The 13,515-nt window shown below is 44.7% G+C and overlaps 1 protein-coding gene across 1 annotated transcript; it reads right to left on the reverse strand.

The window, feature by feature from the left end:
- Positions 1-10,702, reverse strand: LOC127979575 (E3 ubiquitin/ISG15 ligase TRIM25; the record flags this gene model as incomplete). The annotated part of the gene is made up of 3 exons (XM_052585111.1): positions 10,086-10,702; positions 388-483; positions 1-234 (listed from the first exon to the last, which is right to left on the reverse strand). Coding segments are annotated over exons 1-3 (903 nt in total), but the record flags the coding sequence as incomplete, so codon positions are not given.
- Positions 10,703-13,515: the final 2,813 nt, after the last annotated feature.

Raw genomic sequence — 13,515 nt, forward strand, 5'->3', positions numbered from 1 at the left:
CTGGAGGAAATGGATGTCATTATGTGTTTGTGAAAGCTGCTCCAGCTCGTCATTTATGGACCTCATTTGGTCAATCTCCTTCTCCAGTTGCTTTATAAGTGCTTCAGCTCGACTCACTACAGTCTTTTCTTGATCTCTGATCATCTGTGTGACCTCAGAGCGTCTTCTCTTAATGGAGCTGATGAGCTTACCAAAGATCCTCTCACTGTCCTCCACTGCTGTCTGTGCAGATTGCTGTAAGACACACAATACAATCAGCTCTTACTGCTGCTCACACAGTCTACTGTGCTTCATTGGGACTGAAAATCACCCTCAATAACCATCTGAAGAAGAGTCTGAAACCAACTGAGTCTGAAACCAGCAGTTCTTCTTTTTCTCAAAACTCACCTTGTGAATCTCCACAGCTTCTTTCAGCTCCCTAATTTTTTTCTTTCTCTTCTTAATTTGCTGATGGTATTTTCTCTGTGTATCACCCAAGTGCTTCTATAGGACAAAACAAATAACGTTACATCACAGAAATATGAGTGATGTTTAAAGTAATAAATGTTTTGAGGACTCCTGCCTTTGTTTAATCATCTCACAAAATACCTTTGATTACACATGTTAAACAACTGCTTGGCTAATGGTGTTAATTCCTTTATTTTATTTTATTTTATTTTATGCAGTGAATGCTTGGCTATATCAGCAGGTGCGATTGAGTCGCAGTGGATCACCAGCTTTCTGACAGATAGGAAACAGCTAGTGAGACTGGGGAAATTCATGTCCAACAGCTGCTACACCAACACTTGTGCCCCTCAGGGATGTGTTGTCTCCCCACTGCTCTTCTCCCTGTACACCAATGACAGCACCTCTAAAGACCCCTATGTCAAGCTCCTGAAGTTTGCAGATGACACTACACTCATCGGTCTCATCCAGGATGGTGACGAGTCTGCCTACAGACATGATGCAAAATATATGCAACCAAGATGGCGGCGTGTCCAAACGCAGCAGCTTCTCTCTGTCCCGACAGAACGGTGTTTTCGTGTTTTTTGTCTTGTGAGTCGCAGTGTTTTTGTACGTTGTCGTCGCGTCTACCTGTCTGTAAGCGCAAATACAGCTGCGGGATCTCGATCTACTACAGAGGCCTTCACCATCACCGACCCCCACTACTGCATCTCGCCCGCAGCGGAGGCGCCTCAAGCGGTGTGAGAGGAAGCAGAAGAGGGGGAAGCGCGGAAGTATCCGGGCTAGGCTAACGGTTAACCCACACAAGCCATCTATCCCCACCATCGTACTGGCTAACGTTCGCTCGTTGGATAATAAACTGGACTACATTCGATTACTATGCTGTTGTCAGAGACTGTTGTGTTTTTGTGTTCACGGAAACATGGCTCAGCAACAGCGTTCCAGATGGCGCCATTCAGCTCGACCAGCTGACATGCTATCGAGCGTCAGAGCTCTCGTCGCAGGAGGAAAAACCCACGGCGGCAGGCTTTGTGTTTACATCAATGACGCGTGGTGCCGTGATCAGAGATGTATAGTAACGAAGTAGAACTACTTCACTACTGTACTTAAGTACTAAAAGGCAGTATCTGTACTTTACTAGAGTATTATTTTTTTCTCCTACTTCCACTTTTACTTCAGTACATATTTTCGCTGAGTTTAATACTTTTACTCCAATATTTTTTTATGTGCTGCATCGTTACTCGTTACAATTATAAAAATGTTACGAATCATTCCATTACAAATCCACATTACCACTGCCAGAACTGTGGATGGCAGGTTTGATGAAGATGGCACATCATTGAACGAAACAAGCGATTAAGAAGACTGCGCGTGCCGACTGAACTGCTGTGAAGAGAGAGATGAACACCGAGCCGAGCCAGATAATGACTCGTTCACGAGTCAAGAACCGGTTGCATCGGTTCTCGGGATCACCAGTAGTTCTTTCTGACAGTTCTATTCAATAAACCAGTTGAAGAAAACAGTTCACCGATTCTTTTGCGCTCGACGTAATGGCGTCATTGGCGTTGACTGCAAGCCTCCAAGCCTTCGGTTTACCTGGGCTCATAACATTAGTACAGAATTCGGTTAACGAATCGGACGCGTCTGACAGAAACGGTTCTTGACTCGTGAACGAGTCAGTCTGTTGTTCGTTATCTGGCTCGGCTCGGTGTTCATCTTCAGTTCTCTATTCACATCAGTTCAGTCAGTGTACTGTGTGAGTAAATTAATTACTCCGGGATATTGGTTTGTTTTAACTCAGAGGGAGTGTCAGACATATTAAAAAAGTTAACAGCTTAAGTCATTTGTGGATTAATGCGTATTGGAGACGCAAACCGTGAACCGCGATTCAGTTCGATTTGCTGAACTGGTTCAAAAAGATCCGGTTACATCGAATGATTCGTTCGCGAACCGGATATCAAAAACTGCTTTGTTTTTAACTGTCTTACAACAGAAACGGAAGAGAAGACAATGCTGAATAAAGTCGTAGTTTTTGCTATTTTTGGACCAAAATGTATTTTTGATGCTTCAAAATATTCTAAAGGACCCTCTGATGTCACACTACTTTGATGATGTTTTTCTTACCTTTCTGGACATGGACAGTATACCGTACACACAGCTTCAATGGTGGGACTGAGAGCTCTCAGACTAAATCTAAAATATCTTAAACCGTGTTCCAAAAATAAACTGAGGTCTTACGGGTTTGAAACAACATGAGGGTAAGTGACATAATTTAGCAAACTGGGCGAACTAACCCTGTAACCGTTTTTTGTTTACAAAAAGTTAGTCAAAGGAATTGTAATTGTCCTTTAGGTTAATCATTAAAAATAGTAAAAACAATATGTTCAAACTTTTGACTACTTTCTTTAATAACTACATAACACAATACTTGTACTTTTACTTTCAGTACTTGAGTAGTAAATTTTTAAATAGACTACTTGCAATACTTAAGTACAAAATTTTTTGAATACTTTAGTACTTCTACTTAAGTGTGGTGCTTAAAGAGCACTTCAGCTTCTACTCAAGTCACTTTTTTGATAGAGCACTTGTACTTTTAGTCAAGTATGGGTCTATAGTACTTTATACATCTCTGGCCGTGATACTGTTGTGATTTGCAAACACTGCTCACCCCTGGTGGAATTTATGATTATCACGTGCACGTGCGGAGTCTCCAGGCCAGGACCAGCAGACTGAAGGACAGCTTCATCCACCAGGCTGTTAGGAAGCTGAACTCCCTCCTGAACCTGCGCCCCCTCCCCTCCACACACACTAATTATTATATGATGGCATGCACTAGTCACTTGTGCAGCATTGGTCTGCTCACTACCTCATTCGGTATGGAACTCAGTCAGTTAAATAAAACAACTGCTCTCGGTCACTTGTCACTTGTCACTTTAATCAGACTTAATAAGATATTTTTAATAAGTGATTTTTTTGCACTAAAAAATCTTTTAACTTCACTGTTGTTCACTTCATTGATTTGCACTATATCTGTCATTTGCCTTGCGCTGCTTTATTTAACTTTATTTTTTATTTTATTATATGTCTTTTTTTATATCATTACCTTATTGTACAGTATAGTTGTATCTACATTTTATATTTGATCTAGTTATTTTTTTAGGCTTTAATGTTAATGTTAACTGTATGCACCGGGGTCTGAGAGTAACGCAATTTTGATTCTCTGTATGTATGTACTGTACATGTGGAAATTGACAATAAAGCAGACTTGAACTTGAACTTGAAGAGGTTGAGCAGCTGGCTGTCTGGTGCAGTCTTAACAACCTGGAGCTGAACACTATCAAAACGTTGGAGATGTTAGAATATTTTGAAGCATCGAAAATACATTTTGGTTCAAAAATAGCAAAAACTAAAACGACTTGAGTTCAAACAAACCAATATCCCGGAGTAATTCATTTACTCAAACAGTACACTGACTGAACTGCTGTGAAGAGAGAACGTACTCGGTTACCTGAAGAGAGAACGTACTCGGTTCCCTGAGATACGGAACGAGTACTGCGTATGGGGAAAAGCTCCTTTTTTCCTCGATACTGAAGCCTTTTTTCAATAACGCAGTGCAACTGCACTGCCATTGGTTTAATCTGTAAACTTTTTTAAACCAATGACAGCGCTGCGTAGCTGCGTGAGCCTGTGGCGATGCAGCGCGCAAAAGCCCGCCAAAATGGGCGGGGCGAATGCTATATAAGCAGGCAATCGCCAGAGGAAATCAGGTCATACGACTGAAGCCACGACACTGAACCCGCAGCCTCGTGGCACGGCATATAACGCAGTACTCGTTCCGTATCTCAGGGAACTGAGGTTACGTTCGTAACCGAGTACGTTCCCTTTCGATACTTCACTCATACTGCGTATGGGGAACGAATTCAACCGCGCCGTGCCACGGTAGGGAACGACAAGACTTAACTTGAACACCCTGGGGTCCAGAGGAAAAGTGAGAGGGCCGGAGCCATCGAACCCTTGACGCTACACTGCTAAGAGGGAGCTAGCTCCCTGGAGGTGGTATGATGACAGAGTCTGCAAGAGGCTGTCGTATCAAACCGAAAGAACCCGAGCATGCAAGGTCGGGATATCCAAGTTATAGAATCTGACAAAAGTGGACGGCGAGGACCAGCCGGCCGCCTCACAGATGTCCTTGAAAGAGACACCACTAGACCAGGCCCATGAAGAGGCCATCCCTCTAGTAGAGTGGGCTCTAACTCCTATGGGGCACTCAAGGCCCATAGAGGAGTAACATAGAGCGATAGCTTCAACTATCCAACGAGGGGACATTGCTCCATGAAAGCATGTCTGCTCCCAGATTCGTCTTGCCAGGTATGTGTGTCGCCTTGAGCGATCGCAACCTGGGTAATGCCCATTCCAAGAGGCGCTTTGCCAGTGCGCAGAGGTGGCTGGACGAAAGGCAGCCTTGGTGATTTATGTAGGACACCACTGTCATGCTGTCCGACTGGACTAGGATGTGGCGCCCTTCCAGGATTGCCTGAAAGGATTGAAGGGCTCGTTCCACTGCCAGCATCTCGAGGCAGTTGATATGGAGATGGCTTTCTTCGTGTTACCATGAGCCGAAGGCTGGTCTGCCCTCGCACAGAGCACCCCAACCCAGGTTGGACGCATCTGTTGAGAGGTTGGACGCATCTGTCTCCACGACTGAACCAAACAGGGTTCATCCAAGGCTCCAGGGCTGCTAGACAGGCCTGGTTGACCCTGATGCGAAAGCGGGCGTGCCGCCAAGCATGAGGTGGGACCTGGAGTTTCAGCCAGTACTGCAAGGGCTGCATTCGTAAGAGGCCGAGCTGTAAAACTGGAAGCCATCAGCCCTAGCATCCTCTGAAAGAACTTCAGAGGGAAACAGGCTTTGTTCTTGACAGAGGCCGCGAGCTGCTGAAGTACCAGAGCGCGCTCTGGTGATATGACCGCCCTCATATTGACTTAGTCGAAAACTGCTCCCAGGAACGTAATACGTTGGCTGGGGAGCAGTGAGCTCTTGGTGAAATTGACCCTGAGTCCTAGGCACTGTAAGTGGCTCAGGAGCACGGATCTGTTGTGGTCTAGCTCGGTTCGAGACTGGGCTAGAATGAGCCAGTCGTCGAGATAGTTCAGAATGCGGATTCCCATCTGTCTCAGAGGGGAAAGCGCCTCGTTCATGCACTTCGTGAAAGTGCGGGGAGTTAGAGACAGCCCAAAGGGAAGGACTGTATATTGGTAAGCCACACCCTCGAACGCGAATCTCAAGAATCGTTTGTGATGGGGGGCTATATGGATGTGAAAGTAAGCATCTTTCAGGTCCAGCGAGAAGAACCAGTCCTCGGGGCAAATCTACGTGAGGATCTGCTTCAGTGTCAACATCTTGAACTTCTGTTTCATTAGGGAAAGGTTCAGGTGTCTGAGGTCTAAGATGGGTCTGAGACCGCCATCTTTCTTGGGGACAAGGAAATAACGGCTGTAGAACCCCGATCCGCTTTCTGAGGGAGGAACTATCTCTATGGCTCCCTTCCTTAACAGCGTCATCACTTCGGTGTGGAGGACCTGAGCGTCGTCCGGCTCTACCGGGGTGGGAATCACTCCGCGAAAACGCGGGGGTCTTCGGGCGAACTGCAGTGAGTAGCCGTGTTTTATTATCCCCAACACCCACTTGGACACTCCGGGGATGGCCTGCCAGGCCTCGGCCCGCGTGACAAGGGGCTGGATAGTGCCGGATGGCAGACCGCTGATTAGGGGCCTGAACACTGACGAGTGTGGAAGAGGAAAACTGCTCTCTTTTTGAAAATGTGAAATATTTATTGTGTTCGCCATAACAACGGCGCTTTGCGTGGACGCAACAACGGTGGGCCCAGGTCGCACAGCAGACAGGTGAGAGAGCTTCTGGGGTGGTCCGGCCGCGGCAGGACTTTGCCCCTTCCTCTTTCTTCCCCAACGATCAGGAGGATTTAGAGGGCGTCGGGTCCAGCGCAATCCTTTGCCGGGGGCCCTGACGTCTAGGCGGTTTAGCGCGCCTAGTGGGGCGAGCTGGGTGCTGCTCCTTAGGGGGCGCCGCCTGGGGGGTAGAAGGGGCAGGTTTGCTCTGGTGCTGAGTTGGCGCAGTCCTGGGGCGACTCGGGGCAGAGGTGGAGCGCTTGGGCAGGAAGTGTCGCATGGCTTGGGACGACTTCTGTGCTGCAGTGAAGCATTCTGTAAATCCTTCTACAGCTGGTCCGAAAAGACTGGAGACATGGAGAGACTGGGCCATCGAGAAGCCCTTCTCCTGAGAGCCATCTACTGAGCTGAGAGCTGCAGAGGAAGTGCGTAGGCGGGCCGAGTAGGGGGCGCGCCACGACTTTGTCAGCTCATCATGAACCTCAGGGAAGAACGGGGCAGATCGCTGGCAGGGGGCCTGGCGGCGTCCTGGCAGGTACCACTCGTCCAGCCTGCTGCGTGTCGGCTCTTCAGGGGGGGCCCACTCCAGATGGAGTTCCTCAACGGCCTTGGAGAGGATGCGGAGAAGCTCGGCATCCATCCCAGCTCTGGCGTCGATGGGCTCCAGCGACGGCAATTGGGCGGGGTCAGAATCGCCGGCCCAGTCCTCCGTTTCAGAAGCCGCGAGTGACATGGAGTTGTCAAGCGGCTCGTCCTCCGATCCACCGAAAGAGACGAGGTCCCTCGCTTCAGCTGAGGGACGCTGCTCTGGGCGTGAGAAGAGGACAGGGGACGGCTCTCTCATTGGAGAGGGTGAGGCACGCGGGCGCTGAGCCGGCGTGAGCTCACCCAAATCCGGGTGCTGAGCCCCTCTTCCCCGCTGTCTTTTCCTGGCCGGCTCGCGGGAGGAAAGACGGGAAGGCGCGAGGGGCTTCATTAAAGAAAGCAATCCGCGAGCGCAGAGGGGCGATACTCATGCTCTCACAAAAGCAGCATGAAGTCTCAGTGAGTGCAGCCTCAGAGGGGCTCTGCATGTGCCACAGCTGTGGCGCGGCATGGCCGCCGCTGTTAAAATGGCGTTAGAAAAGCTCTTTCAGAGCGGTGAAAACCGCTGGAAAAAGCTCTTTTACGATCGCCGGATGGTGGCAGGAGATCGCTGAGAAGCGGCCGGAAGCGGGCGGCCCGAGATCGGCGCTGAGAGCGGCTGTCTGCGAGAACGCTGGCGCTGCAGGCGGTCGGCGGTCTCAGCTGGTCCGCTGCGGTGCCTCTTCGACGGCGAGAGCTCGTTCCAGGCGAAGGCGTTCAGCAGAGATCCAGTGAAGTGAAGTCGTCGCTGAAGGAGTAAGATCTGATTTCCTCTGGCGATTGCCTGCTTATATAGCCATTCACCCCACCCATTTTGGCGGGCTTTGGCGCGCTGCATCGCCACAGGCTCGCGCAGCTACGCAGCGCTGTCATTGGTTTAAAAAAGTTTACAGATTAAACCAATGGCAGTGCACTTGCACTGCGTTATTGAAAAAAGGCTTCAGTATCGAGGAAAAAAGGAGCTTTTCCCCATACGCAGTATGAGTGAAGTATCGAAAGGGAACTGAAGGTGAACATTGAGTCGAGCCACATAATGACTCATGGACTACTTTGATTATGTTTTTCTTACCTTTCTGGACATGGACAGTATACAGTACACACAGCTTCAATGGAGGGACTGAGAGCTCTCGGACTAAATCTAAAACATCTTCAACTGTGTTCCAAAGATAAACCGAGGTCTTACTGGTTTGGAACGACATGAGCAGCGCCGCCGCTCCCAACACGTGCATCACGCACTGTGCGTAGGGCACCAAGTGCTGAGGGGGCACCAAAAATAGCCTAATGATTTTTTTTTTTTTTTAATGCAGGTATTATTTCATTAGCCTATAGAAATATTAGGCACATTTTAGCCATGTATATGTAACAAAAAAGGGGGAACAAGAAAGATATTTAATAATTGCTCTAGTCTAGTCCGGTCTAGTCTAGAAAGTACGGGAAATATGCTGCATGTGATGTGCGTGCTGCTGCTAATCGTAATGCGCCTCGTACTTGCTGACGTTAATGTTAGCATCAGCAAACTATGTTATTATAACTTACAATGTAAAGACGTGTTTCCACGCGTCTGGAGGTCTCGCGGCACGGTAGACGCGAATTCTCCTCATTCGCGCATCTAGTTACAAGATATTCAGAGTTATGAAAGGGCCATTGCAAGCTGATAGCGACCGGCTTTTGTGGTGGAAAATCTGCAGTAATACCCCCACCTTGCACAGCTGTACCTGAGTGTCCTGGGACATCAGTGCGGTCGGAGCGCGTCTTCTCAACAGCTGGACATATAGTGAATAAAAAAATGCTCTTCTCTGGACCCGAAAATTTTGCCATGAAACTTCATGCCAATTAAATAAAAAATATTGTTGACTTGAGTGTTTCCAGCTCTCTCTTTACTTTCGTCCGTTTATTGACGTTGAAAAAGGAAACGTATTTTTGTTAGACATGGAAAATCGATTTTACAATCGATTCAATAAACACTTATGTCTTAAAAATCGAAAATGATTTTTTTCACAAAAGTAACAGCCCTAGTACTTATTGATGATTATTTAATTTAATTTATTCAAAGTGACATTGAATTTGCAAAAAAAAAAAAAAGTCTGGATTATTTTGATATTTTTTTTCTCTTGCTATTCTGTTGACTGTTTACAAAGTCAGCAAAGCTGTGAAGATTTTCTTTCTCTTTTTAGTGTTCTTAAGTTTAATACTGTGATGCTGCTATTGTTTGTTATTGGTATTGAGTAATGTTTGGTAATAAAAAGTTAAACTGGCAAAAACAAACGTTTTTATTTCTTTCTCGGGGTCGAAGTGGGGGGCATCATAAAGGAGTTATGCTTAGGGCACCAAAATGGATAGCAGCGGCACTGGACATGAGGGTAAGTTATTAATGACATAATTTTAATATTTGGCTGAACTAACCCTTTAACTGGCCACAGGAGCTGATGAAACACTTCTATTCTGCCATCAAGTCTGTCCTGTGTACTTCAATAACTGTCTGGTTTGGTTCAGCAACAAAATCAGACATCAGAAGACTACAGAGAACTGTTCGGACTGCTGAAAGGATTATTGGTGCTCCCCTGCCCACGCTTCAAGAACTGTATACATCCAGAGTGAGGAAAAGGGCTCAGAAAATCACTCTGGATCTCTCACATCCAAGTCAACCCATCTTTGAACTTTTGCCATCTGGTCAGCACTTCAGAGCAGCAAATACCAGAACATATACACAGAACTCTCTGTTCATTAACCCCTTAACTTTCTTATTCGTTCATTAAGCCATGCGCTAATCGTTTTTCACACGAAGCATTTTCGTTTTTGAATGCCCCTTTTTGGTTTAAGAAGAAAAAACAGTATGGTGCGCTCTTTATGATGACTCATGCATTTGACACTTTTTTGAGGATATCTTGTGTGTTCACCATTGCTGCAAAATAGGGTTTCATTGCCATTTAATTATTATTACGAGCAGCACCATTTGAGCTCAAGATGACTTTTAATTATTATCTATTAGCTTGTTGCGATTACTGTTTTTTTTATGTCACTCTAGTTCAGTACAGAATTACAGCTGTTTTATGATTTTAATCGTTTTAACAAAATTTCTTAAATAAAGCACAGTGTCTTTCAGTCTTTACCTGTTTCTCTTTCCTCTCTGCTGCAGTTGATACAGTATCATGATTTTTGTGTTTGTCCACCATGCAGAGCATACATATACAACGCTGGTCAGAGCAGCAGAAAATGTCCAGCAGTTTTTTATGTTTACTGCAGATCATCTTCTGAAGGTATTTAGTGGCGTCCATTAAATCGTGTCTCTTTCCTCTGAAGAGATTCTCATGTTGTTCAAGGTGATTTTGACAGAAAGAGTTAAGACACACCAAACAGGACTTCACTGCTTTTTGTTTTCTTCCAGTACAGACGTCACACTTCACATCTCGAGGCCCAGCAGGAACGGCAGTTTGGAGATCAGTCTTCTTCAGTTGCTCCACCACTTCAGCCAGCATGGTGCTTTTCTTTAAAGCAGGTCTTGGTCTGAAGGTCTGTCTGCACTGAGGGCAGCTGTAGACTCTCTTCTCATCCTCTTGATTCCAACATTGTTTAATGCAGCTCATACAGTAACTGTGTCCACAGGGAATAGTCACTGGATCTTTCAGTAGATCCAGACACACTGAACAGCTGAACTGGTCATGAGAAAACCTGGCTTCAGCCATTTCACTATATACAGAGACACACTACAGCTAAATGGCGCTTAAGTTTCGTTTCCTCGAAGTGAAGGGTTGATGTAATTTCCTGATTGTGTTTTTGAGAGACGTGAGCAAAATGAGTCTGGCCTTGAAGTGCATTAAACTTGCCTTATCATTCATACTACAAAGATCCACTAGATAGGGCACAGAGTTGGCTGTAGGTGGCAGTAACCAGTTATAGTGTATATAGGTCATGTCATGAGGACCCTTTTTCTTGGTATATTGACACAGGTCATTGTATTATTTCGCTTTATTCATGGTGCAGTATGTTGAAAGTAATTTGTTAATTAATGTTTTTACACTTTAAAATTTTCTTTTAATGATCAATGGTTGAAGGTGGGTAACATAATGTCACCTTACTGTACCCAGTTTTTGAAAATACTGATTATTGCATTCATAGAGCGAACCTTTTGTTGATTGTTTACAGTGTACACAGAAGTTTCTCCAATAATTTGTGCAAAGCATCATGGGGGCGGGGGCGGGGGGGGGGGGGGGGGGGGGGGGTGGTGGATAGCTAGGATTCAAAATTAAAATACAATGTAAGATTTGCCCACATAAGTTATCAAAGCTATATGGAGCCCACAGGAGTATGTAGAATATTGGATTAAAATATAATAGAAACTGATAAAAGATACAAAGCTATCAGCAAACAGCACAATTTGTTTCTTTCTCCACCCATTTCAATTGTAAAATCATGATCTTTTCATAAAGAGTAACCCTAACTAATAAGATACAAATGCATATTAAAACAAATTTTAGTTTTTCACATTCATCTTTTTGGCTTTGAAGAACTGTTTGTGAAGATTCTCTTGATAAAGTAAATTTACGTCTGAATAACAAAAAATGTTTTAGAATCAATAGTGGAGTGAAACAGTGACAGTCTTGTAGATGTATGAGTTTTAAGTTGAGAGTACTAATTCAACATTTTATTAAATTAATAAACCGCTCTATGCTCATCAGTACAGAATTTTTAATGCTATGTATTTTATAAAAAATTTGTGCTGTCCTTCAAAAACTGAAATGTGAAATGTACTATATATTAGTGGTGGGCCGTTATCGGTGTTAACGTGCTGCGTTAAAGCGAGACTCTTATCAGGCGATTAAAAAAAATATCGCCGTTAATCTATTCTCAAAGTCGGGTTAAGCAAGCTATGATGACTTTCACCTTGATATTTCATATAACCGACTGGCTGGGGCCGCAGCCTAAAAAGATGCTCAGGACAGTTGACGGGCCACTGCTGCGCATTGTCACGAAAGCTCATCTTTTTCACGTCTTTTTAAGCCGTACCGGTTGTCGATTTAAACATTAAAGCATCCAAACACAAGACGCGGAAAAGCTGAACAGAGCTGGTTATTGTGCGCTGTGTTCGGTTCGGAGAGAGAGAGAGACGCGTATCACGGACAGCGACACTGAACCGAGCTCTCTTCTGCTAAGTTCTCCTCGAAGTCCCTCCTGCATCTGAACGAACAAATCGCAGTTTGAACAAACAAAAAGATGAATAGGGTTTTGGCGCCGTGTTGCATTTTGGGACGTGGCGGTCCTGCTGGCAGCCTCGCGAATGTAAACATACATGAAGTCGAACGAGAAGAAGCAGAGTTAGGAGAAAGAGAAAAGATGGTAAAATCGTGAAAAGGTTGTGGGATTTATAGGGAAACGCTAAATATGCATGCCAGGGACAGGTATGTGGACAAAATCGGCACTATTAACGGTTTGGATCCATATGAAATTCCCAACAAATAGTGGAGTACCGACGGAGACTTGCTGCCGCACTTTTGCATAATAGATATCTTCAGCTACCTTGTTTGTTTTGTGAGTGCCTACACTTCAGAATAGTTCATTGAAGTCATTGTCATTGAAGTCTCATGTACAGTTCACAAATGGATGGGTATTTTCCTGTAAAATATCCCGTTAGCTCTTCAATCGGACCTGTCAAGTCTCTGTGTTGTTGTCCTGTTGCTACTCCTTGTCCTTCCAGCGACACAGATGTTTTCAAAGCATCGTTTTGCTTACTTGAAAGCAACCTTAGCGTGATGTTGGGCTTTTTAAGATAGCGTGGTTGTTGTGAGAGCACGATTTCACGCCAATCTGTAACTAAAGTCACGTTAGACCTAGCTTCACAAATCGCTTAACGTTAGATAATGCAGCAGTTTTTTTATGTCAGCAGAGGGATAGCAACAAGATGAATGTTGAAATTTCCCGTATTTTGGATGAGTATCCCAAGAAATTTCCCTTATTTTCAATGTTGATTTAAGCTATATAAATGAATATTCAGATGTTATGGTCTCCGTCGCGCCTCCAAGCAGGAAAGCGGTGTAAAGTTAATCCATTCTCATTTTATTTTCCCCATGACGATTACGTGTTGCGCTATTACACCCCACAATACAGCAACGGTTTACCATGGTTGAAATAGATTTGCCTGTTTCACACATACTCCGTCTGCAGTGCGTATGCAGTCCGTGTGCGTTACGTATGTGGTAAAGCACAGACTCGATGTTCTAATGCACCATCTATCTTGATAAACCCCTTCTCAAAGACTTACTGTTTGTCAATTTTATTTGTGTAACACACATATTCTGAATGCCATCGGCAGAATTCGAATGAGCCATTTTAATCTAGATTAATTTCAAGATCACAGTGAGATTAATCTAGATTAAAAAATTAATCTATGCCCACCTCTAATATATACATATATATATATATATATATATATATATATATATATATATATAATATTTTTTGAGGCTCTAAAAATTGTTCAATCCTGAAGTATTTTTTGTGTAAAACTTGCTGAAGTTTAGCTGATAGGTTGTCGATTCATTAAAC

Source organism: Carassius gibelio, chromosome B19 (assembly GCF_023724105.1).
Source record: "Carassius gibelio isolate Cgi1373 ecotype wild population from Czech Republic chromosome B19, carGib1.2-hapl.c, whole genome shotgun sequence".
NCBI classification, from domain to species: domain Eukaryota; kingdom Metazoa; phylum Chordata; class Actinopteri; order Cypriniformes; family Cyprinidae; genus Carassius; species Carassius gibelio.